We start from the raw sequence: 27,756 nt of genomic DNA, 5'->3' as shown, positions 1-27,756 counted from the left end.
CTAAAACGTCATACCTGTAAACCCCTCTATAACCTCAGACTTTAGAGGAGTGGTCTATGGCACCCTGATAGGGCTTGGGTGAGACCACGTTCTACTTTGGGTGGGAAACTACTCAAGAGGAGGAGTCCCTTTGTTTCATGACTCGTAAGACTTCTTTGGAGAAAAACAAATTGCACACATCCAGACCCAACACTGGATGGCGTAGGTATGCAGAGTATGTGATGTACAGCCACACATGCCTCGCACACATTATTTCTATGTCTGGCACTTCTAATGTAATGGACCTAACGAGCGAAATGGAGGAAGTGAAGTGAACCGTAAGAGAATACTAGTTACAGTAACCCATGTGATGAAAAAAACACTAAAACACAGGTGTTATAAAGTGTCATAGATTGTAGCTTTACCTATCAGTAAATAGAGAAATTTTTCATAGAAGTAATACCTGCCAACTGAGTTATGTTACACTGTATCTACGTTTCTAAATTACTACCTCTCCGGAGTAATAATGGACTGTTGATTTAGCTAACAATGAAGAGTCCAGTGCCCACCAGACCAATCCCTCTGGAGAGGCGCTATAGAAGTATGGCATTGGTAAATAGATAAGGTCACTGGAAGCAATCACGGATGCAAAACTACAGACAGAATCTACCGACAGAAAAGGGAACTACAATACTGCAGACCACAAACACCATAAACAAATTAGACAAGAAAAAAGGCGCCTTGAGCCCCTCACGGGTGAGTAGCGCGCTTTATAAACCCGATGGGGTAAGGTGCAGTTTAGCTCCACATCGGTCGAGGCGGGCAGGAGTGTAGTGCAGTCGGTGGGAGAAGTTATAATGTATGATTCGAAGTAGGCTACTGGCCGCCATCTCCCCTGTCTGCTGACAGCAATAGCTCCATTGCGGATCGATAAGTGTAGTGCCTAACTCTGCCTCCCATCCTTGACGACCGCCCCCTCCCCCCAGCACTGCGTCTAGTCCTGATTGAGTGCATCGGTATAGTAATGCCCTGCAAGGCACTAGCAGACATACACACAGCCCACACACCCTGATAGACAACCCATCAGGCCCAGAATGCAATTTCCTGGCACTGAATGTGAGTGGCCTTGGAGATCCACGCAACCGCCAGCGCAGTGGCTCCCCGCGGGGTCTTGCAGAGACTGCAGTGACGCAGGGTGCATTTCCTTCATAATGGTGGCCGTGCCTCTAGAGTATGTGGAGTAGGAGGAGAAGCAGCTGGGGGATGCCCAGCGACTCGTGAACGTGAGTCAGGCGTGCGGGCTGGTGTGCCTCTCTTGCAACATTGCCACCTGGATGTTATGCCCATCTAGATAAGCAAACATGTGTTGGAGTTTGTGTAGAACTCCAAGGCTACTCCCATTCAATATCAGGAAATGGCATTCCGGGCCTGATGGATTGTCTATCAGGGTGTGTGGGCTGTGTGTGTGTGTGTCTGCTAGTGCCTTGCAGGGCAACAATCTTGGGCTCGCCATGGCAAAGTATGGGCGTTCATCGTGCATCTCTGGTAGACAAAACCCTTCAACTTCACCCCTCGTCACTTCTACAACGGCAGTCCAAACCCGCCAGAGACAGTACCCCCTCCCATCCCCATGACCCCAACATGGGCCATCACCCCAACTTCCAGAACCCCTAATGGGGTACAGAGAATCTATAGAATGAAGGGAAGAATGCAGCAAATGTCAAGAGAGAATATCTTGATATGTGTGAATAGGAACATAGTAGGCCGTGATGTTGCAGAGCCAAGCGGAGTGCTGCATCGTGGTCCCCCTAGTTTAACAGTCTGGCCACAATGTGGCGCGGTGTAGCTCTGGCAGGGAGTCTGCTCATGAGTGAGCGAGGAGCCCTCTCCATTATCAGCAGCGAGGAGAAAACGTTGGAGCCGAAAGTAGTAGTGAACAGGAGTTCCCATACTCTCCCTTTCCCCTGTATTGGCTGTCTCTGGAACCCCAGGAATTCTGATGTTGTTCCTCCGCGAGAGCGCCTCGAGGGCCTCGTTCTTCGCAGCGATGACCCTCAGCACGCGTTCGATGTTATTAACTTGGTCCTCCGTTCGCGCAACAGCATCTTCTAGTGCAGAGATTGTATGCTCTGCCTCTCAGAGTCTTCCATTGTGCTTCTCTAGTTTCTGCGCTATGGAGTCCATCCGTGTGCTCATGGAATCAATCTTGGCCTCTATCGAAGTGAGGCGTTGCCACATTGAGAGAAACAGTGCATTCACGTCTTCGTCATGAAAAACGTGCTTCGTATGCCCTTCCGCTGCCATATTATGTTCAGTCGGTGTTGTGGTTGCAGGCAGACTTATGTGGCTTGAATTGCAGCTTCGCCTGTTTACCCATTTCAAAAGGGGTGACGTGCAGCAATAAGCAATGCAGGGTGCTGGGAGCAACTGGAATATGTAAGGCCCTTGTGATGTCCTCTGGCTTTGTCCCCTGGCTAAATTCTGGGGTTGTGCAGCTGGCAGGTGGTGTTCAGGGCAGCCTCCACTCCTCGCAGATTCTAATGGGGGAGTGGCAGGAGCAAGGAGTTTTTGTTTTTCCCGCTCCAGCTGCAGGTTGAACAGTAGTTAGTGTGTGCTGGGTTGGGGATGGAGGGATCACCGATGTCGGCTGTTCACCGCGCTATCATGGCCGCAATGAAGGAGTTTTGTGATCGACATGGGCCGGGAGCGTACCTTGGCATTTCTGCCCCTGCCGTAGGTGTCCTCTACGAGGTTTCACGCTCCAAGGGAGTGAAAGACCCTCTCTGTACCTTGCACTGCAGTATTGAAGGAGGCAGTTACATGTGGGACAGGATTATGGTGTTTGTCGGCCCCAAACAGCAGAAGACTGGTGCGGCCATCTTGCAAGCATGCCCTCTAGCACCCCCAAACTGGTTTTATACCTTGCTTATCAGACATGCACGCTATGGTCTGCTTACTCTCTCGCCCTTATGTTTCTCCACTGTTGTGCTAGCGTGCTTCTTTCCCTGGTTTGGTTTCTCTTTTCAGCTTCCCCAAAGCAGCTCCAAGTTCCACTCTCTACCCTGGCAATCCACATTTCTCTACTGCCCCCTTGCTTCCTCACCTTCTGTATTGCTTCCTCAAAACTCAGTAGTACTTCCTCCGCCTCGCCTTCCATGGTGCTTCCGGTCCACCATGTTGCTTCTTCCTCAACCCACCAGTCACAAAGAAAACTGCTTTTGTGCTCCTTTTTTGTATTTATTTACCAATCCAACCAGAATTGGTAAATAAAAGGAAAAAAGCACCCATGCCATTTTGTAGGCGTTTGTTGCTCCTGCTTACAAAATGATGCAGGCAGACGAGTCTTATTGCGTTTTTTGTGGTTACTCTTCAATACTGCACAGCATTGCTAAGAAACATTCATAAAAGGCAATGGGTTACAAAGGTGACCTATTGGCTTTGACAATGCTGCCTCTAAAATTCACTTTCAGATCAAAATAGGTCATGCAGTGTCCCAAACGCACAAGGACTGTAAATTTCATATAAGAGTAAATTAAATGGTCACTTTTATGCATTGAAAATTCTTCAGGTCAAAGATGACTAACCAGGGACTTTAGCGGCTGAGCTGCCTCAACTGGCAAATGGAAAAGGGAGGTCACAGAACAGCTGGGTTCAGACTCCTGGCTGGCACTGATGGACTGTCTTGAACTGTGTAAGTTATCTTACCTCTGATGACAATGTTTAGGAATCATCCAACAGGTACTATTCCTGCCAGACAACCTAAATTTGACATTACAGTCATGAGGAAGAGGTGGTCTGGTTGAAGCGATCACGTGCAGCATTGTACTCTAGGGCGCAGGATCGCTGGGCCCCCTCCCAAAACCCTGGACAGTATATTAACACAATAAGAGCTGCTCCACTGGGATAAAGCAGAAACCCAAGACACATTTCAAATGGAGCATATTGGTTGTCACTACAGTGCATCAGTAATTTAAGCCCTGGGACATAAGGGGAAAACAACGGCACCCAGCACAAATAATGCATTGTAACTATTCGATAGGCTTAACAGATGGTTCTCTTTCATTTTATCACTGTATTCTGCATCAACAGGCCAATGCAGTTTTACATTTCAAAATGTGTGCGAGAAAGGGCCCTCTTTCTGCATGGTTGCCCCCACTTTTTGCTGAATTGCAGATGTTCTTTGACTGAGTGTGCCCTGGGCTCCTGCTAATCAGGTACCCAAGGCATATGTCCTTTCCCTAAAACTGCATTCAAGCCTAAACCCAATTGGCATCTCTGGCCACAGGTCAGCCCCTAGTAAACGGCACCACAGGTACTTAGGGCACTGACCAGAGAAGGCCTCTAAGGGATGCAGCACTTATTGTGCCACCCTTAGAGGTCTTGTACCATTACACTCACACACTGCCTTTGCAGGCTGCTTGTTTTGGGGCAGAACAAAGTGGAGAGTCGACATGGCACACAAGCCTGTGTGCCATGCCTACAACCCACTGCCCTGGCATAGATCAGTAACCCCTCTAGCTGGGTGCACTATACCAGTGGTGAGGGTACAGGGGCATGAGCCCTGTGCCCCTACAGAGTCCAAGTCCATTCTTAGACATTTTAAGTGCAGTGCTGCCATTAAGAAAATATGGTGCTGGGAGTTTGTCATTACCAACTCCACAGCACCATAATGGCTACACTGAAAACTGAGAAGTTTGGTATCAAACTTCTCAGCACATTAAACCCACACTGATGTCAGTGTGGGATTTATTGTAAATAGACACAGAGGGCATCTTGGAGATACCCCTTGAAAACTAACCCACAACTCGAGTCCAGGCTGAGTGGCTGCTTTCAGCTGCCACCACCAGACATGTTTCTGGACCCCTTGGTCGAGAGCCTGCTGCTCTGAGGCCTGAAACAATGCACATCCTGGGACGAGATGCAGAGCCTCCTCCCCCAGGATGGGCAGGGTTCACAAAGAGGAAACTTCAAAGGCTTGCCGCCTTTATGTATATAGTATATACAGAGCCAGCTTACTTACATTTTGCCACAGGATTTTATGGAAAATGAGATTCCAGACAGCGGAGGAGGATATCTCAAATACTTAAAAACCCAAAGCAGAGTATCAAGACCAAGGAGTTTTAGTTTGCACCTGAAAATAAATGTCAGATTTGTGCCACCTCATTAGTCCAGCAAATCTGATATTTTCACAAAGAAGGACATACAATTGGTTAGACATGCTTTTAAAGCAGGTTGATTTCGGCATAATCAATTACCTTTTCCAGGTATTCATAAATAAGAAAGGTGTTAATAGTTGAGGTTTGACAACTAATAATCTCCATTACTCTTCTTTCCGCAAGTAAATCTGCATGGCGAGTGTATAGGAAGAGAGTTCAGCAGGTCTTCATAACTGTCACAGCGAGACTGAAAAATACTGGTCCAAAATATCTTGCATTACATCTAGCAGTTATCTAAAATGTTGTTCCAATTCACCTTCCTGGTTTCTAACTCTGCAGGCTCAGGTGTGGGGGTCTTCACAGATGGAGGAACGATGGGAGACTTCACAACTTCTTGCTGCGGCTGCTGATGTCTCGGCATTCCAAAGGCTGTAAGAGGGTAGATTCCATTCCTGTAAGGGAGAAATAATCCTAAAATCAACACTTCTCCAAGTCAATCAACTTTACCAGTTTCACTAAAACAGTGTAGTTATTACTCTAATTGAAACCATCACATAAAACTGTTCTGATCCACCAAGGATAATGTTCCTTACCCTGTAAGCATCTGTTCATTGCATGTGGTGTTGTAGATTCACATGCTCTGTTAATTCCTGTCATCTAGTGTTGGTCTCGAACAATTACTACTTGCTTTTCATCGAGGAAATCTATTGAGTGAAGTGGTCTTGGTAACTCCTCTCTTCTTTGATGCTCATGGGCACAGACTACATTGTTAGATTGTTTTTTACCCAAACGGTGAGAGAAGGAATTCAGTGGCAAGCACACAAAACTAGTGTCCATGAGTATAGAGAGAATAGTACTAAGTGAAAGATATCTTTAACAAACTAACAGGGAGTAGGGTGGACGCATGTGAATCTATAGCACCACATTTGAACAACGGATCCTTACAGAGTAAAAACATTAGCCGTTGATAGCATGTGTGGGCCAGACATGCTGTGCAAATCACTGTAAAGCAGCCATCTCCCCCCAACAGCTTGCTATCTACAAAGAATGTTCGCACAAATGCTTTGTGAATGTGTGTGTAGTGGACTATGTGGCAGCTTTACAAATTTTGGCTATGGGTATGTTCCCAAAAAAGGCCTATAGTAGTTTCCGGTTGTATTATACCAGTCTCAGAGACCCCTCACCTGAACATCCACACACTGCCACTGCAAGCTGTGTGTTCTGGTGCAGACTTAACTGATGAGTCAACATGGCACCTATCCTTGGGTGCCATGCACCCCAACATTGACCATGGCATGGGTAAGCCACCCCTCTTCCAGGCCTTACCGCCCCAAAGGTAGGGTACACCATACCACTGGTGAGGGCATAGCTGTATGAGCACTACGCCCCTACAGTGTCTGTGCCATTCAGAGGCATTGTAAGTGCAGTGAAGTCATTTTGGGTATAGGGGCTGGGAGTTCAAACTCCACAGCCTCAGAATGGCTCCACTTGAAACTGGGAAGTTTGGTAGTAAACTTCGACATATTAAACTCACACTGATGCCAGAGTGGGATTTAATGTAGAAATGTACTGAAAGGGCATCTTAGAGATGCCCCCTAAAAAACAACAAGCCCTGGTGAGGTTACTGACTGGATACCAGCCATCTGCCACCAACAGACAGATTTCTGGACCCCTGGGTAGACAGACTCTACTCTCTGGGTCCTGAAACAAAGCCCATCCTTGGCAAAGGTGTCATTCCTCCTCCCTCAGGATGGGCAGAGTCCACAAAGGGGAAGCTTCAAAGTCCTGCCGCCTTTGTTACCTGCCCCTCGCCTTTTGCTGCCATCAGCAAATGGTCTCCACCAGTTCGGACCCCCACTTTGGGCAAGAGAGTCAGCTGGAAAACCTAGCCAGAAAAGGAGGTGTGCCCACCTTTGCCAACCACACCCCACAAGTGGGGAGGCGAAGTGAAGCACACCTCTCAGTCCCCTCCATCTTGAAGATGAGGTGACTCACCTAATCAGGAAGAGGCCTACGCCTCCGTCCCACTGGAGGGTGGCATAATAGGGGGGTGTAGAAACCCCAGGGAAGAGGCCCATTTGTCATGACCTGCACAGCCCTGTAGGAATATGCTACTTACCAGTATGCATCTGTTCTTGGCATGTAGAGATGCAGATCTACACACTATGCATAGATCGCCATCTGGTGTTGGGCCCAGATGTTTGCAGTGGTTTTTCTTCTTGGAAAGTCTTTGGAAGTCACGAGGTATGTGACTCCTCCTTTGGATCATACTGCGCATGGGCTTCGGCTCCATCCTCAGATTGTTTTTCGCAAGCAGGGAAATGATGGAGCGTAGTAATAAGAAGTGAAGATGCCCATGTGTGCTGTATCTGAATAAGATAAACTGGAACAGATAAAGGTAGCCGGGGAGGCGGGTGTGCATGTGTAGATCTGCAGCTCTACATGCCAAGAACAGATGCATACTGGTAAGTAGCATATTCCGATCGAGGCATATGAGCTGCAGGATTACACACTGTGCATAGATTATAAAGCAGTACTCGCTCCTAGCAGCGACCACTAGTATCTGTTGCAGTTGTTTGAAACAGTGTTTTAAGAACAGCCTGGCCCACACTAGCTTCTTTAGTTTGCACATCTACACAGTAGGGTTAAGTGAAAGTGTGCGGTGTAGACCATGTAGCTGCTTTGCAGATATCATCTAAGGGGATGTTCCCTAAGAATGCCATGGAAGCCCCTATTTTGCATGTAGAGTGGGCTTTAGGGGGAACAGATAGCATGCGTTTTGCTTTGTGGTAGCAAATCTGTATGCATTTAACAATCCACCTAGCTATCCCAGATTTGGAGATGGGGTTGCCTTTGTGTGGTGGTGAGAAAGACACGAACAGTTGTTTGGTCTTACGAAAGGGTTGTGTCCTTTCGATGTAGTAGAGTAAGGCTCGTTTGACATCTAGTGTGTGTGTGTGTAGAGCTCTTTCTGCGATGGTCTGTGGCTGCGAGAAGAATACAGGCAGTTCCACAGATTGGTTTAGGTGAAAGGGAGAAATGACTTTAGGGAAGAATTTTGGATTAGTGCGGAGAACAACCTTGTTATGGTGCATTTGCAGAAAAAGTTCTTGAATGGTGAGTGCTTGTATCTCACTGACCCTTCTGAGGGAAGTAATGGCTACAAGAAATGCAGTTTCCCATGTTAGGAATTGAAGTTCACATTTTTGTAGAGGTTCAAAGGGAGGCCCCATTAGTCTTGTAAGAATGATGTTTAGGTTCCACACAGGGGAGGGTGGCACTCTGGGGGTAATTAATCTCTTGAGGCCTTCCATGAAGGCTTTTATGGCAGGTACTCGAAAGAGTGAGCGATGTTCCCCGTTTTGTAGATAAGCAGCTATGGCTGCAAGGTGCAGTCTAATAGACGTGTAGGCTAGGTTGCATCTTTGTAGGTGTAATAAATAGCCTATGATGTGTTGAATGGACACATCTAGGGGATCGAAGTTATTGTTGTGACAATAGATCACGAAACGTTTCCACTTGGCTGCGTAGCAAGCTCTAGTGGTAGGCCGTCTAGCTTCTCTAATGACGTTCATACAGTCAGGGGGAAGATTAAGATAACCGAATTCTAGTATTTCAGGAGCCAGATCGCAAGGTTGAGCTGAGATGGGTCCAGGTGTCTGATCTCTCCATGGTTCTGGGTTAAGAGGCGTGGAGAGAGGTGTAACTTTTGGTGCGGTACTACAGATAGTTCCAGCAGTGTGGTGTACCACGGTTGTCTGGCCCAAGTTGGAGCTATTAGGATGAGAGTGAGGGAGTGTTGCTGTAGTTTGCGCACCACTAATGGAATGAGTGGGAGAGGCGGAAAAGCGTACGCAAATCTGCCTGACCAGTTCATCCATATTGCATTGCCTTTGGACAATGGGTGTGGATACCTGGCGGCGAAGCTTGGGCATTTGGCGTTTGTGAGTGGCGAAGAGGTCTATTTGTGGATGGCCCCACATTTGAAAGTACGGGTGAAGAACTTGTGGATGGAGTTCCCACTCGTGGATTTGTTGCGTTTGTCTGCTGAGCAGATCGGCCATAGTGTTCTGGACTCCTGGGACATGCTGGGCTAGCAGAAAGATTTTTTGGGGTATGGCCCATTTCCATATGCTCTGTGCTAACAGAGAGCTGTGGAGAGTGTGTGCCGCCTTGTTTTTGTATATAGTACATGGCTGTCATGTTGTCTGTGCGGATTAGGACGGCCTTGCCTGAGACATGGGTTTGAAAGGCCTTCAGGGCTAAGAATATGGCTAGTAACTCTAGATGGTTGATGTGGAGTAACTTTTGTTGAGGTGTCCACCTGCCCTGCGTGGTGTGATGTAGTAGGTGAGCTCCCCAGCCGGAGAGCGATGCGTCCGCTGTCAGTACTATCTGGGGAACCATGTCCAGGAACGGTCGCCCTTTGGAAAGGTTTTTGGTGGTCCACCACTGCAGAGAGCGATGGGCACGACCGTCAACCAACACCAGATCTGTCAATTGACCCTGGGCCTGGTTCCAATGGCGCGCTAAGCACTCTTGGAGAGGATGCATCTGGAGTCCTGCGTGAGGTACTATGAATATGCAAGAGACCATAATTCCTACAAGTTGCATGAACACTCGAGCTAAGAGTGTGTTCCGGGTGAAACTTGGCGCGTAGAGCCTGAATGTTTGCTATCCTGGCAGGACTGGGATAGGCTAGCTCTTTTGAGGTGTCTATGGTGGCACCGAGGTATTGTTTTACGTGGGACGGTTGCAGATGGGACTGGGTATGGTTTACTGTGAAGCCAAGTTGGTGAAGTAGTTGGATAGTGACATGAGTGTGTTGTACACACTGGTTGTAGGAGTTGGCTTTTATGAGCCAGTCGTCTAGGTATGGGAAGACGTGGATGTGTTGTCTTCGCAGGTGTGCTGCCACTACCGCTAGGCACTTGGTAAACACCCGTGGTGCTGTGGTGACTCCGAATGGGAGCACTTTGAATGGATAGTGTTGACCGTCCAATACAAATCTGAGAAACCTCCTGTGAGCCTTGTGAACAGGAATGTGGAAACAGGCGTCCTTGAGGTCTAGGGTGACAAGGAAGTCGTTTTGGGAGAGCAGGGAAAGTACCTGCTGGAGTGTGACCATGTGGAAATGGTCTGAGTGTATATAGTGATTTAAGGGTCTGAGGCCCAGGATGGGCCTTAGAGTGTCATCCCTTTTTGGTATGAGAAAATATAGGGAGTAAACTCCCATATTTTGTTGGTGGGCAGGAACTAGTTCGATCGCATTCTTTTGTAGGAGGGAGATTACCTCCTGCTTTAGAAGTGACAAACGTTCCTGTGACATTGGGCGTTGTTTGGGTGGAATGTTGGGGGGGTGGATGTTAGTTCGAGGCAGTAGCCTTACCGAATTATCTGTGTTACCCATTTGTCTGAGGTGCTAGTAGTCCAGACAGGAAGGAAATTGTGGAGTCTGCCCCCGACTGGAGTGGGATGGTCTGGGGGGAGTGGAGGGAAGTCATTGGGCATGGGTGGAGGCAGAGCGGGAGGTGTTAGTTTTGCCTCTGCCCTTATTGTTGTTACCACTGTAGCCACCTCTCTGGTAACCCCTAGTGAAGGTGGATTGGGTAGGGGCTTTATAGGAAGTGGAGGCACTGTCAGAGGAGTAGCCTCTGGAGGTGCTTCGAAAGGAAGAACGGCGAAAGGAGCGCCTGGGAGGGTGCGACTGTAGGGCTCCCATAGACTTTGCCGTATCGGTGTCCTTTTTCATTTTTTCCAGGGCAACGTCAACGTTTGGGACAAACAGATGTTCTTGGTCAAAGGGGTGGTTGAGGGTGGAAGCCAGCAGCTCGGGTTTGAAACCCGAAATTCGTAGCCAGGCATGCCTACGGAGGAGGACGCTGGTGTTAATTGACCTAGAGGCGGTGTCAGCTACATCGAGGGCGCAGCGAATGGAGGTGTTGGTTTTACCCTCCTGGATTAGCTCGTTGGCTCTATTCCTGTATTTGTCAGGGAGGTGTTGCATTATGGCTTCTAATTCGTCATAATGTGCCCTGTCATATCTTGCCAAAAGCGCTTGGGTGTTTGCAATGCGCCATATGTTGGCAGCCTGGGATGCAGTTCACTTGCCAGAGGCGTCTAGTAGTTTGGACTCCTTATCAGGTGGTGGTGCCTCGCCTGATGCCTGGGAGTTTGCACGCTTCCTTGCAGTGGAGACTACTAGGGAGTCTAGTGGTGCGGGCCCTCTGATGTAGGTGGGGTCTGTAGGGGCAGCCTTATACTTTCTCGATGCGAGGGTTGATGACCCTGGCCCTGACCGGGTCTTTAAAGGCCTCTGGCGCGAGCTTGATAACCCCCTTAAGTATGGGCAGAATGGAAGTGGCCCTGTGTGTAGTGTCAAAGGTATCTAGGAGGAAGTCCTCCTCCACAGGGTCTGTATGGAGATCAACTCTGTGGTAGTGTGCAGCCCTATTGAGCAGTTGGTTAAACCCCATAGTGTCTTCTGCGGGACGTTAGGGACGTCTGGGATGTTGTAGTCGTCCCATGGGTCTGGGGAGCCTGTAGGAGTGGGGTCCCCTGTGGGTTGGTCATGGGGTCCGTCCCCTGTGTCGTAGTAGACATCGTCATCATCCTCATCCGGAGAGGGTGTGGGGGAATGATGAGGAGGAGGAGGTGGAGGAGGAGGGGGGGTGAAAGTAGTCTCAAAGGGGAGGTAGCAAAGTCTCTTTTCTTTGGAGGTGGAGCTGGGGCAGGCTTGTCCAGCGGTCTTTTTTTGATGCTGAGCATCAAATGTCCGGTTTTAGGGTCTTTGACAAGTGTTTTTTGTCGTGGATCGGGCCGAAATAGTTCCTCTGTGAGGGGCCGATCTGTCGGTGCCGAAGCTGTAGGTTTTTTTAGTCTTGGAGTGCATCGGGTCGTTGTTTTGAACTGTGTGGCTTAGAAATGTCCGGTTGTTTCCTCGGTTCCGAGATGACTTTCGGCTTCGAGGTGTGGGTGTTGAGGGCTTTGGATTTTTTGCTCGGTTCCGGGGATGGTGTCGGTACCGAGGAGCTAGTGCTAGTCTTCGGTGCAGAGTGCTTCGGTGTGGAGCTCGGAGCGGAGGAGAAGGAGGCTATATTCTTTTTCGGTGCCGGTGTGGAGGAGTGTTTCTCGGCACCGACGGCAGGCTGGCTAGAGCTGCCAGAAGGCTTGATGGGCTTCTTTACCGGGCCTGAAAGCGAGGTATGTGAAGCAATGTCTTTGGTCGTGCCTAGTCCCGATGGCGAAGGCGTGACCGAAGCCTTTTTCGATGCCATCGAGGGTGGGGCGTAGGGATTGATGTTAGTACTCACGCCCCTCTGTGCCGGAGTGATGTCCTCGAGATCTGAGTTATCCGCTTCGGAGGTGCTGACGAGGCCCTCTTCGGTGTGCTGGTCTTCGGGAACATAGACGCCTTCTCCGAAGAGGTCGTCGGGGATTGCAGTTGACGAGTGTGCCATGGTTCTCCTCACCCTTCGGTCCCGAATGGTCTTTTTCGACTGGAAGGATTTGCAAGCCGGACAGTCTTGTGCCTCATGTTCTGGGGGAGAGGCAGAGGTTGCACACCTCATGGAGATCGGTGTGGGGAAACTTTGACCCACATCGAGGACACCTCTTAAATGGAGTCCTTTCCATGAGCCAGGACTGGAGCTCAGGTAGGCCCGAAGGCCTTAGTCGACGACCGGAATCGAAGACTTCGAACGATGAGTCGCGTCGAGTGTTGGAGATCGCGATCGAAACAATACCGCGCCGATCAGAAGAGCTGAAAACGGTTCGGAACCGGAGCGCGAAGAACACATCCAAGCCCGATGGCGGAAAAAAAACAATCGGAGGATGGAGCCGAAGCCCATGCGCAGTATGATCCAAAGGAGGAGTCACATACCTTGTGACTTCCCAAGACTTTCCAAGAAGAAAAACAACTGCAAACATCCGGGCCCAACACCAGATGCCGATCTATGCATAGTGTGTAATCTGCAGCTCATATGCCTCGAACACTAGTATTTAGAGGCCCCCGTGTACCTTGTCTCTTCAGATTCGATGACCTAAGAAGGACCAAAGAAACGTGCAGCAGAGGAGAAGACGACTAGGACTAACTTGGCCCCAGCCCTACCGGCCTCTCTCCTCCTCCAGCGACCCTGCTTATAGAAATCAGTGTGGCCTGCAGCCAGCAATTTCAAGAACCCCAGAGGACCTGTGTTGTCTTCGATAAAGACTCCAGTCTCCCATGGACACCGGATTTGTCCAGCAAAGAAACCAATACCAGTCTCCAAATCCAAGTGGATCAGTGATATTGCATCACTCTGCACCACTCTGCACCAGACAACCACGGCCCGAGTTCCCCTGAGACGTCTTCCCGGAGATCCAGACCTCATCTGCACCGGTGGTGGACCTCCCCAAGACCCCTCCTCGACGCCTGCAGCCTCTGTTTAAACCAGAGTCCAAATGCACCCCTGCATCCTCCACCCCGACTTTGGAGAGCCCAGCCGATGGTGCTCCGGTATCCCCCAGCAATCCAACTTACATATCCAGCCGTCGGTCGCCTTTGTCCAGCCTTCAGGTCCAAATCTGCACCATATCTTCCTGAGCGACATCAGTTATTGGTTTCCATTGTGAGCCCACTGCCTACTTGTACCCTGCCGCCCGAGTGCTGCTGGAAGTGCGCTGCTGGTGACTACTTGTAGCCCCCTTTGTGCTTACCTTTGATTTCTGGGCCCTGACCCAGAAACAACAGGTACCTATCTGTGATCAGTGGTCTCCAGAGTACCCCCCCCACCCTCTTCCAGTCTCCAAAGCACTACATTGGGCCAGACATCTCCTTTGACCTCTGCCCTGTGTTAAAGCTACCAGCCAAAGTCTGAACTACAAAACAGAGAACTTACCTGTAAGTCACTAACCTTGTTTTCCTCCATAGGAATCCATTGAACTGTAACATTACACTGCATTGCATAACTTTATCATTGCAAATTCAGACAACTGTAATTGACATTTACAGAAAGCTCTCAGAACAGGAAAGTATTTCTTGCATTTAAAAAATCATACTGTATTACTACTTGTAAAACACCGAATAACTTAACTGCACTAAGAGAATCCTCCTTCTAGTAATAAAATAACAAAGTAACCGCTTTTTAGACAATTTGTCTGGAATCAGTCTTCGAGTGTGTGACATCTTCGTGTGAGTGTGTACAACAAATGCTTAACACTACCCTCTATTAAGCCCGACTGCTCACCCACACTACCACCAAAGAGAGTAAGGCATTATCTACTATAGCCTCTGCTATACCAGTGGGGTATCCCCTGGACTGTGTGCACACTATACCTTACTTTGGTATAGTATATACAGAGCCAGCTTTCTACAAACTGGCTCCCTTAGAAATACAGGATATCAGAGGCGGAATGCCTCTGATTTTGTAAGCCCCAGTGGGGACATCCTTAAAGGAGTAGCCCCAAGTATCAAGTCTGGCTTTCCTAGAGATCCAGCCTCCCCCAAGATCCTAGGACGGAGTTTAGCTGTCTTGAGCTCTCGTTCTCATCTGGAGTTGTCCCTAAAAGATGGAAAGAGGCTATCGTCATTCCCCTAAAAAAGAAATCGAACATTAGTATGAGTCAGCTGGATAATCTTAGTCCCATCTCTCTCCTGCCTTACTTTGCTAAATTAGCAGAGAAGGTGGTAAACATCAACGGACTGCTCACATCAATCACCATAACCTTCTTCACCCTACACAATCAGGCTTCCGTGCCACTTACTCTACTGAATCGGCACTGCTCTTATCTATTGAAACCATCCGTAGACATGTAGATGCGGGACAGACGGTTGCTCTAGTCCTTTTAGATCTCAGTGCCGCATTAAACACTGTTGCCCATCATACGCTACTTCAGTGCCTTAGGGAAGGAGGCACGGCTGGTAGGGTGATGGAATGGTTAAGGTCCTTTCTACTTGACCGCAGTTTTCAGGTGTTGCAGAAACCTTTCCTCTCCAAAAAAGTCAAGCTGGACAAAGGGGTCCCTCAGGGCTCCATACTTAGCCAGACTCTTTAATCTCTACATTACCCCCCTGGCAGAGATTGCAGGGAAGTTTGGAGTCAGGGTGGTGTCATACGCTGACGACACACAACTTGTGGTGACTCTTACTCAAGACTCTGAGGAGGCAGCCATTAATTTTTCAACGTGTCTTCAAGAACTGGCGTCATGGATGGTCTCTAATTGCCTTAAACTTAATGGCAATAAAACAGAGGTTCTAGCGATAGGTAAGGCTCCCTCGATTTGGTACTCTGCATGGTGGCCTCAGACGCTGGGTCATACCCCCATCACCTAGGGATCAGGTAAAGAACCTGGGGATGTGGCTAGATACCAAACTATCTTTTGAAACTCATACCAGGCGAGTGATCGGAAACTGTTTTGGGGTCCTGCGCAGTCTCCGGAAGACCTTAGATTTACTCCCTGCGTCAGCGAGGAAAACGATGGTCCACACCCTTGTGACATCTCATTTGGACTACGGGAACATTCTTTACTTGGGAGCAAATGCTAAATGTGTTCAGAGACTCCAGCGCATCCAGAATGTGGCAGCCCGTCTCGTTCTAATGCTTCCGAGGAGAGCCTCCTCTAGCAAGGCCCTGGCTTCCCTACATTGGCTCCCGGTGAGGGCACGTGTTCTTTTTTTTTTTTTTTAAAGCAACTTTTTATTAATTTTGAAGGATCGCATCTGTAGCAGTACACAGCTTATTTGCCTACAACCTCAGAGACCGGCAGCCAACAAACTCAAATATCAAAGGGCAAAGGCCCAAAAGACCAAGGGTTCATGCCATATCCCAGGTACAGGTTCAGATGCAGTCGCAACATGTACAGAGTCCCCCGCCCCCGAAGCTCTATGCCCAGCAGTAGCCACATATCGTAAGAACGAGAACAGACAATTGCAGGGGTGCCAATGGGCAATAGCAGATGTAAAAGGCGCCAACCGCGCCTGAAGAGGGCCATGCTCCCTGTATGATGCATAGTTCTGGGGTGACATCCTGGTTTCCAAACCTTGCTTACTGCAACTGTAATTGCGCCTGAGTCCATGCCGCCCTAAGTGCAGCAGCGCCCAAACAGACCAAGTAGCACGCCCCCCCAACAGGCGCCCACCCACGTGAACAGTTCCCGGAGGAGCGCCCCAACATGTCCACATCACGTCCTGCAGCCCATGTTCACACAAATAGTTCACAGTGGCAGGAGCATTGTTCCATGAAAGTACAGTATCTTTCGCCAGGGACACATAAGACATTGAGTGGCTCAACCTCTATTAGGCTAGTCGTGCCAGAATGAAAACAGGCAGCAAGGCATTCCAGTTTTACCTTAGTAGGGCGGTGTGCGAACCCCCCGGAACATTCCCTGAAACAAAGGGTGCCCATAGGGTAATCAACCAACTGAGGAAAAATCGAGACAAAAATGGAGGAGGGGGAAGGGTACTGGGGGGCGGGTTCAGCGGGGGAGTATCGGCCACACTATCACTAGCCGGTGGGGGCCGGGAGAGCCCGGCTTTTCAGAGTCAGGTTCCCCCCTCTGGCAAGGTGGGGGGCAGTAGCTGGCACACACTACCCACTGTCCGTCAACTCCCAGAAGCCCCCTGGATCCGCAGGGCATACAACATCGTCAAAGAACCTCAGGGCCCGAAGTCGTGGTGGCTGCAGTCGAGCATGCTCCAGCCACCCCAGATCCACCAGAGGCGTCCAGAGTTTCCTAAATTGAGTATCTCGGAGTTGGAGACGGGCCGTGAGCAGCTCCATCGCCACCACATGCCACAAGCGGGTAAACCATACGTTTATGGAGGGCGTCTCAGCTTTCTTCCAATATAGTACCACCGTCTGTTCGGCAGCACACAGCATGTGGAGGCTAAGGTGCCGGTGGCGACCCGTCATAGCTCGCGCAGTCACTGGTCTGAGGCCTAGAATAGCGACAAGCGGATCCTCGGGCAGGCGGTACCCCAGAACCCGTTTGATATGGCTAAGGACCTCTTTCCAATAGATAGCCAGAAGGGGGCATGTCCACCAAATGTGAATAAAGTCTCCCAGCGCCTGGGTACAGCGTCAGCATAAGGGAGACGTCTTAGGAAACATTTTCTGAAGTTTAACGGGGGTGTTGTACCATTGAGTCATCACCTTATAAGCGGACTCCTGCTGGGGGATGCTACGTAGAATTTTAAGGATGTCTCTCCAAAGCCTTGCCCATTGAGAAGGGGTAACACCTGAGCCGGAAACATTCTGCCATTTCAGTTGGTATAGGTGGGGGTCCGGGCGCTGTGCATGCTGCAGTACCCGGTAGATACGGGAGATCAGCCCCTTATATGTGCCGTATGTACGTGCTAGCTGTTCGAACGGGGTGAGGGGTCGTGTGGCCGCCTGTATCAAGAAGAAGCCCTGGATCCAGAGTCGAAGCTGGATGTACTGGAATTTGTCGTTCTCCGTGAGCCCAAATTCGTGCTGGCATTGAGCAAAGGATTTAAGACTACCTCCCACGAAGAGGATCCCGACCGTCCTACAGCCAGTTTACGTCCAGTTCGCAAAATAGGGCGGACGACACGCTGGAGGGAACTGCGGGTTGCGCGCAATTGGGGTGCGAGGAGACGGGAAGGTGGTAAGTCCCCTGCGAACTGCCACCTTGTCCCAGATCTCAAGGACCGTCCTGGTGGGGACAGCCGGATAGGCGCTGCGATGACGCGCCTCCCGGGGCAGCCAGGCTTGATCCCACAGTGGGCGGCAGGTGACTGCCCGATCCATATGGAACCATACCTTTTCACTCTCCCACGCTCCCCACTCCAATACATAGCGGAGGTGTGACGCCCAGTAGTAGTCAAGAAGGTTCGGGCATGCGAGGCCACCCCTGTCTCGGGGGAGCTTCAAGATTTTATTAGAGAAGCGCGGCTTCTTCCCGCCCCAGATAAATGTAACAAGCTCGCGTTGGAGCCCCTGGATCTGGTGTTCCGGAATAGGTGTCGGCAGCGTTTGAAAGAGGTAAAGGATCTTCGGCAATATAGACATTTTCACCGTGTTGAGTCGACCAAGCCAAGAAAGTGGTAGGGCTTTCCACGTACGTAGGTCCGCCAGGACTGAAAGTTTATACTCCTGCCAATTGGCCTGTGTCCAGGTGGCCAGATCTGGGGTCAGGTTGAGGCCCAGGTATTGCACCGACCGAGTCGCCCATTGATAGGGAACGCAGGCCTGGAGCGACAGAAGGTCCCCATCCGGGATCGTAATATTAAGGGCCCAAGATTTCGCGTGGCTGTTTTTAAGCCCAGAAGCGCGTTCAAAATCCTGGAGCAACAAGTGTATTGCCGGCAGAGAACGCAACGGGTCAGATAGAGTAAGAAGGAGGTCGTCCGCGAAGAGAGCAATCTTATGCTCCACCTCTCAAAGAGAAATATCACGGACGTCGGGGGACCGACGTATCATGATGGCAAGGGGTTCCACCACAAGAGCGAACAGCAGGGGCGACAGGGGGCAGCCCTGTCGGGTACCCCTACAGATGGGAAAGGCCTGTGTGAGCTGACCATTCACGCGTACTCTAGCCACCGGCGAAATATAGGGGGCCATAATGCGTGCCACCATCTTTGGGCCCAGACCCACCCACCGTAAAACCGCACGGAGGAATGACCAGTCCACCCGATCGAACGCTTTTTCCACGTCAAGTGATAGCAAGCAGGCTGGTATTCCCCAATGTTTAGCTTTCCCGACTATGTGCGCTATTCGGCGTACATTGTCTGCCCCTTGACGGTGTTGGATAAACCCCAACTGGTCCGGCTCAATGAGATTGGGCATGTGGACACCAAGCCTTTTAGCCAAAAGTTTAGTGTACAACTTAAGATCCGTATTTAACAATGAAATGGGCCGATAAGAGGAGCAGAGAGTATGATCTTTCCCGGGTTTCGGGATGAGGGCCATATCCGTCGAGGGCCCAACCAGCTCATCGAACGAGTTAAAAAGACGAAGAAGATACGGTTGCAATTGCGGCCAGAAGGCGCAATAAAAGGATACCGGCAACCCATCCGGGCCTGGCGCTTTACCCAGCGGAAGGTCGCACAGGGCGCCAGCTATTTCCGCCGAAGTGATGGAAGCCTCAAGAAGCCCAGACTGACGCTCACTCAACGATTCCCAATCACAGGCGCCCACAGTAGATGATATCAAATCCGCCATCGGCGGGTCGGCTGTATATAGAGTTGCATAAAAATCGTGGAACGTTTGGAGCTTAGCCGATTCCCTGGTAGCCCAAGACCCGTCTGCCCTCTGTAGCTTCGCGATGTGGGCCTTGGCTGCCCGTGTACGCAGGCGTCGTGCCAGTACAGTGCCTACCTTGTCGCCACCTGCGTAGTAACGCTGCTTAAGCGCCAGCAAGGCGCGCTCCGCCTTGTTCGTCCTATGCGCTCGAAGCTGGCCTCTAAGGACAGCCAGGTGTCGTTAGTGCGCCGCCAAAGGAAGCTCTTGGTCCATCTTCGAGCGTTTTGACCTCCCGCTCTAGCTTGTGCTCGTATAGCTGCGCCTCCCGCGCTCTCGCAGCAGCGATAGCTGTGAGGGTACCCCGGATGGTAGCCTTGAAAGCGTCCCACAAGAGAGGAAGGGGGGTCCCCGGAAGATCATTTGCCTCAAAATATGCCAGAATACCTGCCTGAATTGCCTCCTTGTCCACCGGGTCTCGGAGAACGTAGTCCGGAAACCGCCAGTTACACGAACGTGGAGGACCAGTGCAGCGCTCGCGTAGACGCAGTTCCACGTGAGCATGATCGGAGATGGAGATGTTAGAATGTGCCGCCGTTATAGTATCTTTGAGCAGGGCATGCGAGACAAGCAGTAGGTCTATACGAGAGTAGGAGCGGTGCGCATGCGAATAATATGTATAGTCTCGCAGGCCCGGGGAGTGAGAACGCCAAATATCCACCAGATTTAAGGCACCTAGGGAGCTCTTCACCACCGCGGACATGGCCCCCACCCCATGAAAGGCTCCCCCACAACGATCCAGTTCCGCATCCCACACCAAGTTGAAATCACCTCCAACTATGAGGTCCGTAGTCACCGGCTCAAGGTGTTCCCTGATCAACCTGCGTAAAAAGGCATCCTGACCCTGATTGGGAGCATAGATGTTACATAAGGTGAGTGTGCGATGCCCTCTCCTGACCTCAACCTTCAAGAACCGACCCTCACTGTCTCTAAGCACCTTATTAGCCCCTGGGGTGATCACCGCCCTGCAGAGAATAGCTACCCCCGCCGTCTTAGTGGTCACCGTGGCCCAGAACTGCTGAGGAAAGCGAGGTTGAGCCATGCGGGCCACATCAGCCCTAAGGAGATGGGTCTCTTGAAGGAGAATTATGTCAGGGTTCTGAAGCAGTAGGTACCGCCATATTTGGCGGCGCTTGTTGGGCGAGTTGAGCCCCTTCACATTAAGGGAAAGCATCTTCCAGCAAGGTTCAGTAGTCATAATCCCAGATCCACTAGTAAAGCTATGACCTCACCAATCATCCACGCGCTAGCATGACCCCCCCCGCCAAGAGGGTACCGAAGGTGGGGGAAGAAGGGGGGGGGAGGGAAGAACCAAGGAAAACATACTCGTAAACGGCCAACATGGCCAACATAACCTATTCCAGTCTAGGGAGTAGCCAGGCACCACGGCACAAGCTGTCCCGGAGATGTCACTCTCCCATGGATAGGCGTGGGGGTTCGTCATCGCCTGACCATGAGACCAAAGCGCCAAGAGCCCGCTCCAGGCCACCGCCTTCCCTGGAGAGTTGTTGTGCCAATGAACAGGCCAAGGCGCGCCTCCAGATTAGGCGCCGAGAGTATGAAAGATGGAGCCACCAAAGTGGCCGCAGGCCAATCAGACTGGAAGCCCGCACAATTCGAATACTGTCGCCAAGGAGGGTTGTCCACCCCATGGGGGCTCATTTGAGGGCAGACGCCTGCGAGCCCATCAGCGACGAGCCGCCCTCCAGGGATTTGATGTGTTGGATAATATCCTGCTTGTCTTGTTTTGTCCTGCTGCCATCAGGGGAGGAAGGATGTCGGGAACGGCGTACTGTAGACCATTGCGGTTTCAGCGGAACTATGAGCGGTAGGTCGCCGCGCGGGACTGACCGGCGGGGAATCCGGAATTTGGCGCAACTGGGCCGCCTCTCGATAGGAGCGTAGCACTCGGATTCCCACTGGAACATGAGGGCGAAGGGGTGACCCCATTGGTAGCGGATGTTGAGATCTTGCAGCTTGTCAGTGATGGGCCGGAAGTCTCTGCGGCGTCGGAGAGTCGTGGGGGCCAAGTCTTGGAACAGCTGGACAGGCGTGCCTTTATAAAGTATTTCGGGTTTATCTCTAGCCGCTTTGAGGATTGCTTCTTTCTCGACAAAGAAGTGGACCCGTGTCAGAATGTCAGGAATAAGCCCAGGTCTCCCAGGTGGTCCCGAGACCCTGTGCGCTCGGTCCAGGGCCGGCGGCGAGGCATAGTCGTCCCCGCGAATATCATGGAGCAGGTCCGCCACAAATGTCATATCTGCACCTTCAGCCCCAATTGGAACACCCCTGATGTGGATGTTGTTCCGACGCCCCCTATTTTCCAAGTCCTCCTGCTTGATCTGAAGCTCAGCATGCTGTTCCTCCAAGGTCGCCAGTCGCTGCCATAGGTGTACCTGATCCTCCGTGCGGGCATCCAGGGTTTTTTCCAAGTCGTCCACTCGACCTCCTAGTTCCCCCACATCTCTCCGGAGGTCCTTGACGCATGCCTGGACTTCAGTACGAAGGGACCCAATTTCCGTCTTGAGCTCCTGCATGAACAGCGCCATGAAGGACTGAGTGACCGGCTCAGCGGAGGCACCCCCTCCCGACAGCGTGGCGCCCGACTTGCCCCATAGGTCGATAACTGAAGCATCCTTGGAGGCCGCCGGGGGCTCCTTCCCTGGCTTCGTGCGGGTCGTGCTTTAAACGTGTCCGTGCTGATCCCCTCTGGAAGGCCCAGGCCCCCCCCCCCCGAGGGCAGACCGCCTCCGGGCAGTCACAGCCGATCGTATGGGGTCCAAACAAAGAACCAGAAGCCCCAGGCCAGCAAACGCACGCCCACGTGGGCCTCCCCACGGACCACTGTCACGCTCTCCCCAGTCAGCGGGGTCTCCGCAGCGCACCGTGTCGGACCCGCTACGGCACCCCAAAGCTCGCGGAGATTCCACAGCTCTCGAGCCAGCCAAGCCAAGAACCCCACAGAGTCCTGCACCCTCTCGTGCGGGACCACACCGCCGCACAGCAGGCCCCCGCCCAGGCAACACGGCCAGCAGTCGAGGGGTCCGCAGACCACCCACAGGGGTGACTCACTGTGCTGAAGATGGAGTCTTCTTTGAGCGCTGCCCCCGGCTCTCCACGGGCTCCTGCCCAGATCTAACCAGTCACTAGGGGCGATGCAGGCGAAGCAGTGGCAGCAGGTCGCCACCCAGGGCCCCAGAGCCCCCAAAGATCACCAGCGAACTGTCAGGGGGTCTCCAGCAGTCGTAGGAGTGTTCCAGCGCTCTGCAACAGAGGGTGCAAGCAGGGGCCCCAAAGCAAGGCTCTCCACCAGCCCAGGGCGCGAAGCGCGCGACAAGCCTGTCTCCAGCAGCCAGTCCCGGGGCACCCCTCCGCTTCCGCCGTCACTCACCCGGAGCCTCTCCAAGGGCCGACCACGCCACCAAGCCCCAGCCGCATCCAACGCCTAAAATGGCGGCCGGGCCTCTCTCTGCAGCGCTCAGTCACACAAGCTGGGTAGCGCCGTCTGGGGTCCGCAGCCCGAGTCTCCCCCCGTGCGTCGGCCTCTTCCACCCAGCCGCTGCCGCCGTTGCTTCTTACCGGGCCGTTTCACCTCTGCCGGTCCTCTCCGTGTTTCCGCGCTCCCAACGGCCCGCTGTTCACCAAGACCAGGTCAGGGGGAAATGGCGGCCGGCACTCTGCCCTCGGGGTCCCCAGGTCCGACGATCCAGGCAGCCCGGGGTCCGCGGTGACACAGGGCGCTTCTGACGACACCAGCCCAACACTCTTGGCCGCAGGCTCTTCCCCCTCACGAAAGATGGCAGGCGCCTGGAGCGCAGACGGGAGGCGGGCAAAATGTCGGGCAGCGCGGTAAGCTTCGGGCCCTCAGCACTCGCCGCGATGGATTACAGCGCTCGTAGCCGTCCCAGGTCAGCACCGAGCCTTTCGTTGCGAGCCCTCCGCAGTCAGCCCTACATGGGCGCCGGTCCGTACTCAGCCGCTGCCGCAACACCGCAGTTTAAAGCAAATTATCGCAGCCCGGAGCAGAAGCGGCGTGCGTCTCACTCCATGCCCGGCGAGACCACGCCCCCCCACGTGTTCTTTTTAAAGCTATGCGCGTTAGTCACCGCATTCTGCAGAAGGGCTCCCCTATCTGCATGACCTTCTTATCCCATATGTCCCCATGCGTTGTTTAAGACCTAGTGGGACGGGTCAGGTCAGCATTCCGACAATCAGAAGAGCCAGGATGGGCGGGCACTCCTTCCGCTTTTTAGCAGCCACACACTGGAATAAACTTCAGATAGGGCTCCGGCTGAAATCATCGGAGACTATCTTCCGGAGAAAGCTCAAGACGTGGCTTTTCCCATCTGGTAATTCCCCTGTCTGATCCCTTTTTTTGCCTCACCCTACTTGCCTGGAACGGGCTCTTGTCGCAGCGCGGGGACACACTATCTAGTGTAGCCATGCGCTTTACAAATTTGCTTATTATTATTATTATAGAAATGCCCTGGTATGTATGAGCCTGTGAATAAGCCACAAACAGTTGTTGCATTTATCAAAAAGACTTGGATCTATCAATGAATTACATAAAAGCATATTTGTGAGTGAAGTGTTCCTCTTAGCTGCCAAGTCTGAATGTGGGAAGAAGAGTGGGTGCTCGAAATTTTCATTAGGATGGAATGAGGAGACCTTCTGTATGAATAGTGGATTGGTTCTAAGAACTACCCTGTCATGATGTACCTGGAAGAAAGAATCTTGCAGTGTGAGAGTTCTTAGTTTACTAATACATCTGAGAAAGGGTATAGCTATGAGGAAGGCAACAGTTCAAGAGAAACTGCAGAGGGCATGAATGCAGTGGTTTTAGGGCGTGGGGGACACAAGACTGGTGAAGACATTGAGATTCCAGGCTTGTGCTGGAGGTATCCTTAACTGAATGACACACGGGAAGAGTGTTCCCAGTTCTGTATGTACGTGGCAAAGGCAGCTAAATAAAGCTGGTTTGAAGTGTAGGCTAACCCTGACTTTTGTAAGTGTAAGGTAGCCAACAATATCTTGAACATAGGCATAAAGTTTGTACTTTGGAGTACAGTAGTTGACAAAACGCTTCCACTTAAAAGCATAGCAGGTGCATTTAGTGGGCCAATGGGCTTCCCAGAATATGTCCATGCACTCTAGGGGTATGTTAAGATAACCAAATTCTAAGACCGTAGAATCCACATTGAGCTGTCTGTCTTTGCCATGGTTGTGTGTGTGGAGGTCCAGTTGTTGGGGAGATTCTTGGGGTCAAAGGGCATTTCTAGAACGGACGAGAACCACGGTTGTCAGGCACACATTGGAGCAACTAGGATAAGGGATGCTTGTTTGAGCTTCCCGACCACATAAGGAATCAGTAGGAGAGGAGGAAAAGTGTATGCAAAGAATCCTGACCAATTAATACACAGAGGATTGCCCATGGACTGGGGGAGTGAAAACCTAGTAGCGAAGTTTGGGCATTTTGCGTATTCATCTGTGGCGAAAAGGTCTTTTTGGGGTGCCCCATCCCTCAAAGTAAGGGAGTATGACTCGAGGGTGGCATTCCCACTCATGGTCTTGTTGCTACGTCCTGCTGATAAGCTCTGCAAACTAGTTGTCCACTACCGAAGGTTCTCTGCCAGGAGAAGAATTTGATGATGGATGGCCCACTACCAGATTTGCTGTGCTAGGGCTAAAAGCTGAGGAGAGGGAGTGCCTCCTTGCTTATGTGGAAAGGACATGGCGGTCATGTCTGTCCACACATGGACTACCTTACCTTTAATCCGTCAAAGAAACGATTTGAGAGCTATATGAATGAAACCGTTCCAAGTTCTTGATGTGGAGACTTAATGAGGTAGCCACAGACCCTGAACTGTCATGTCACAGGTGTGCACCCCATCCTACTAGAGATGCTTTCACAGTGGTCACTTACGGAACTGGGGCGGCATAAGGCCTGCCCTGCAACAGCGATAGGTGCTGGCCCATACCAACATTAAATTCTCCCACCAACCCTTCACCTGTGACCATTGGCTTAAGAGGCATTCCTGAAGTAGGCACATATGTAGTCTGGCTTGAGGCACTATGACAACACAAAGCCATCATTTCCAGTAGGTGCTTTCCTGTGTGAAGTGGACAGAGTGGCTGAAATAGTGGGAGAAGCTGCTGGAATGCTTTTACCCTTTGGGGGCAGGGGAAGGAAATACAGACTACGGAGTGGAGTACTGATCTTAGAAAGGGTTGAATTTGAAGTATGACTTGGTGGCGTTTACTGTGACTCCCTGGCTGTGCAGCAGGGAGATTGCATTATAGCTGTGGTATAGGGCTTTCCCCGACTACTCACGGGCAGTGCAACACCAACGATCCTCGTCGCCTTCCCCCAACATGAAATTCAATACTCACTGCTACTCCCAGCGCGCCACAAAATGATACACGATGGAACTGCCACGTTTTTGTACAGAACCCACTGAGGCCTGCGACTGGTTGGAGCATCATCATGGCCTCACACATCCAGCCCTAAAACACACTAAATCACATGAGTCCGGGAACAGATGCCGCCGTGGCAAGAAAATCAAGCTACGCTCCAAATCCCTGCCCTGCAGCGCTGTAGTGGGGTCCCCCGATCTAGAGCACGTAATTGCGGAATGCAGAAAGGCCATCAAGGCGGCGGAGGGCCTAGGACCAGTCTCAGCGGGTACAGAACGAGAGAGGCCCACACATGTTCACCTCAGAAGAGGGCAGTGACACAAACACCTCTCGAGCAGAATCAGTGACTCCACCCTTGGTGATCGCGCAAACTGGGGACACGCTTGTTAGACTTGGGGGTCTCTGGTTGGCGCAAGGTTGTCCTTGTGTCAAGCAGGAACCCTCTCCTCCATGTCAGGGCGCAGGATAACCCCTCGTGAATGACCCTTGCTCACCCTCTAGGTGCGTGGCGGGAGCAGCCAAGGCGATTCCTCAGGCGTTGTTGGTTAAGCACTTACAATCGCACACAGTAAATACATCAATCCCCCCAGAAACGGACACCCGACTTGGATATGTAGAAAAATACGCTTCTTTATGTAAAAATAGTTTATATATATCTCAGCAGACTTATCACAAGACCAATAACGTTTTCGCTATGCCACCAGGTTGTAAAGCAGGCAAATGTTCTTTGTTCGTAGTTTCAAATTAGATACTTCGTAGTCTCTCGCAAATGTTTACTTGTGGTTCCAGTACTTACAAAGGTCGGCTCCTGCGAACGGGGAAATAAGGCGTTGCGGGCCCCGAGCCCGATACTGGAATTCTTAAGAACGTGTAGTTGCTTTTGGGAGTCGGCACGGGAGGGTGCGACTCAGCAGTGATGGGGGCACCTTTGGATCCTCTTGAGCAGGTGCGTGTAGGCAGGCAGGCGCGGCCCACGACCCTCAGCACGGCGGTGCGGGGGTCTCCTCAGCGGGGGCGGCGCGGCCTGATCTCAGGGCGAGATCGCGAAGCGGGGTCACAGGGCACGGTCCGTGCAACTGGGGACCCGGCGGGGATCACGATCGTCGGCCAAGAATTCCAGCAGGAGGGGCGATAGCGCTTCAGCGCGCTCCAATAGCAGGCGGTGGCAGAGGTGCCGGCGGCCTAGCCCGGTGTAGAGAGCGACTCCGGTCGGAGCGAGGCTCTAAAGGGGGGCAACGGCAGGCAGGCTCCAGAGTGTCACAGCCCTAGGAGGGGCGATGAGGGGCGCAGTCTTCCTCCAGCGGGATAAACACGGCTCGAGTTTCAGGACGAGCAAAGGCACAAAGAACCCACTGGTCCTGGGGTTCTGTTCAGGGGGCAAGCTCAGATCAAGCCCTTGGAGAATGTTTAAAGCACAAAGCAGCAAAGTCTTTTCAGTCAGTCTCTTCCTCTCCTTTCTCAGCAAGGCAAGCAGCAGGCCAGCTCCTCCAGCGTCTTCTTCTCCTTCTAGTCGGGCAGAGGTTCTTTGTGGTAAAACAGGATTCTGATTTCTTAGGAGCCAGGCTCCTACTTTTATACAGTGATTCTTTTGTTCTTTAGCGCCAGGGGGCCTGGGCCTGGCTCAGTCCAGTTCTGGAGCACTTTGTTATGGTGACTCGGCTCTTTCCTTTCAGCAGCAGGGCAGAGACATCAGCCGCTCCGCAGGGGGCAGCGCCGGCTTTGTGGTGGCAGAGCACAGGTCTATTCAAGAGTCAAGGTGTACTCCTCCCACCCATCCTGGTGTCATCTCTCTACCCACCACCTGGCAGCCAACCTGTCTCTGGGGATTCCCCAACCCTGCTCCTTACTGTTGCTAGGCAGAACACACACACACAGCAGAGGCGGACTGAAATGGTCAGGTCAGTAAATACTAACTTTCTAAAAGTAGTATTTACAAACCCAGGATATTAAAATAAACTTGACTACAA

The 27,756-nt window shown here is 51.6% G+C and overlaps 1 protein-coding gene across 1 annotated transcript in view; it reads right to left on the bottom strand.

The window, feature by feature from the left end:
• NRBP1 (nuclear receptor binding protein 1) overlaps positions 1-27,756 on the bottom strand; it is a 435,736-nt gene that overhangs the window by 106,363 nt on the left and 301,617 nt on the right. The window contains exon 13 of the mRNA XM_085613305.1: positions 5,452-5,587. Coding sequence (XP_085469431.1) covers positions 5,452-5,587 — 136 coding nt within the window. The remainder of the gene's footprint in view (positions 1-5,451; positions 5,588-27,756) is intronic.

The sequence above is a fragment of the Triturus cristatus genome, chromosome 6 (assembly GCF_964204655.1).
Source record: "Triturus cristatus chromosome 6, aTriCri1.1, whole genome shotgun sequence".
NCBI classification, from domain to species: Eukaryota; Metazoa; Chordata; class Amphibia; order Caudata; family Salamandridae; genus Triturus; species Triturus cristatus.
Note: the sequence above shows the minus strand (reverse complement) of the source record. Positions and strands in the feature narration are given on the sequence as shown.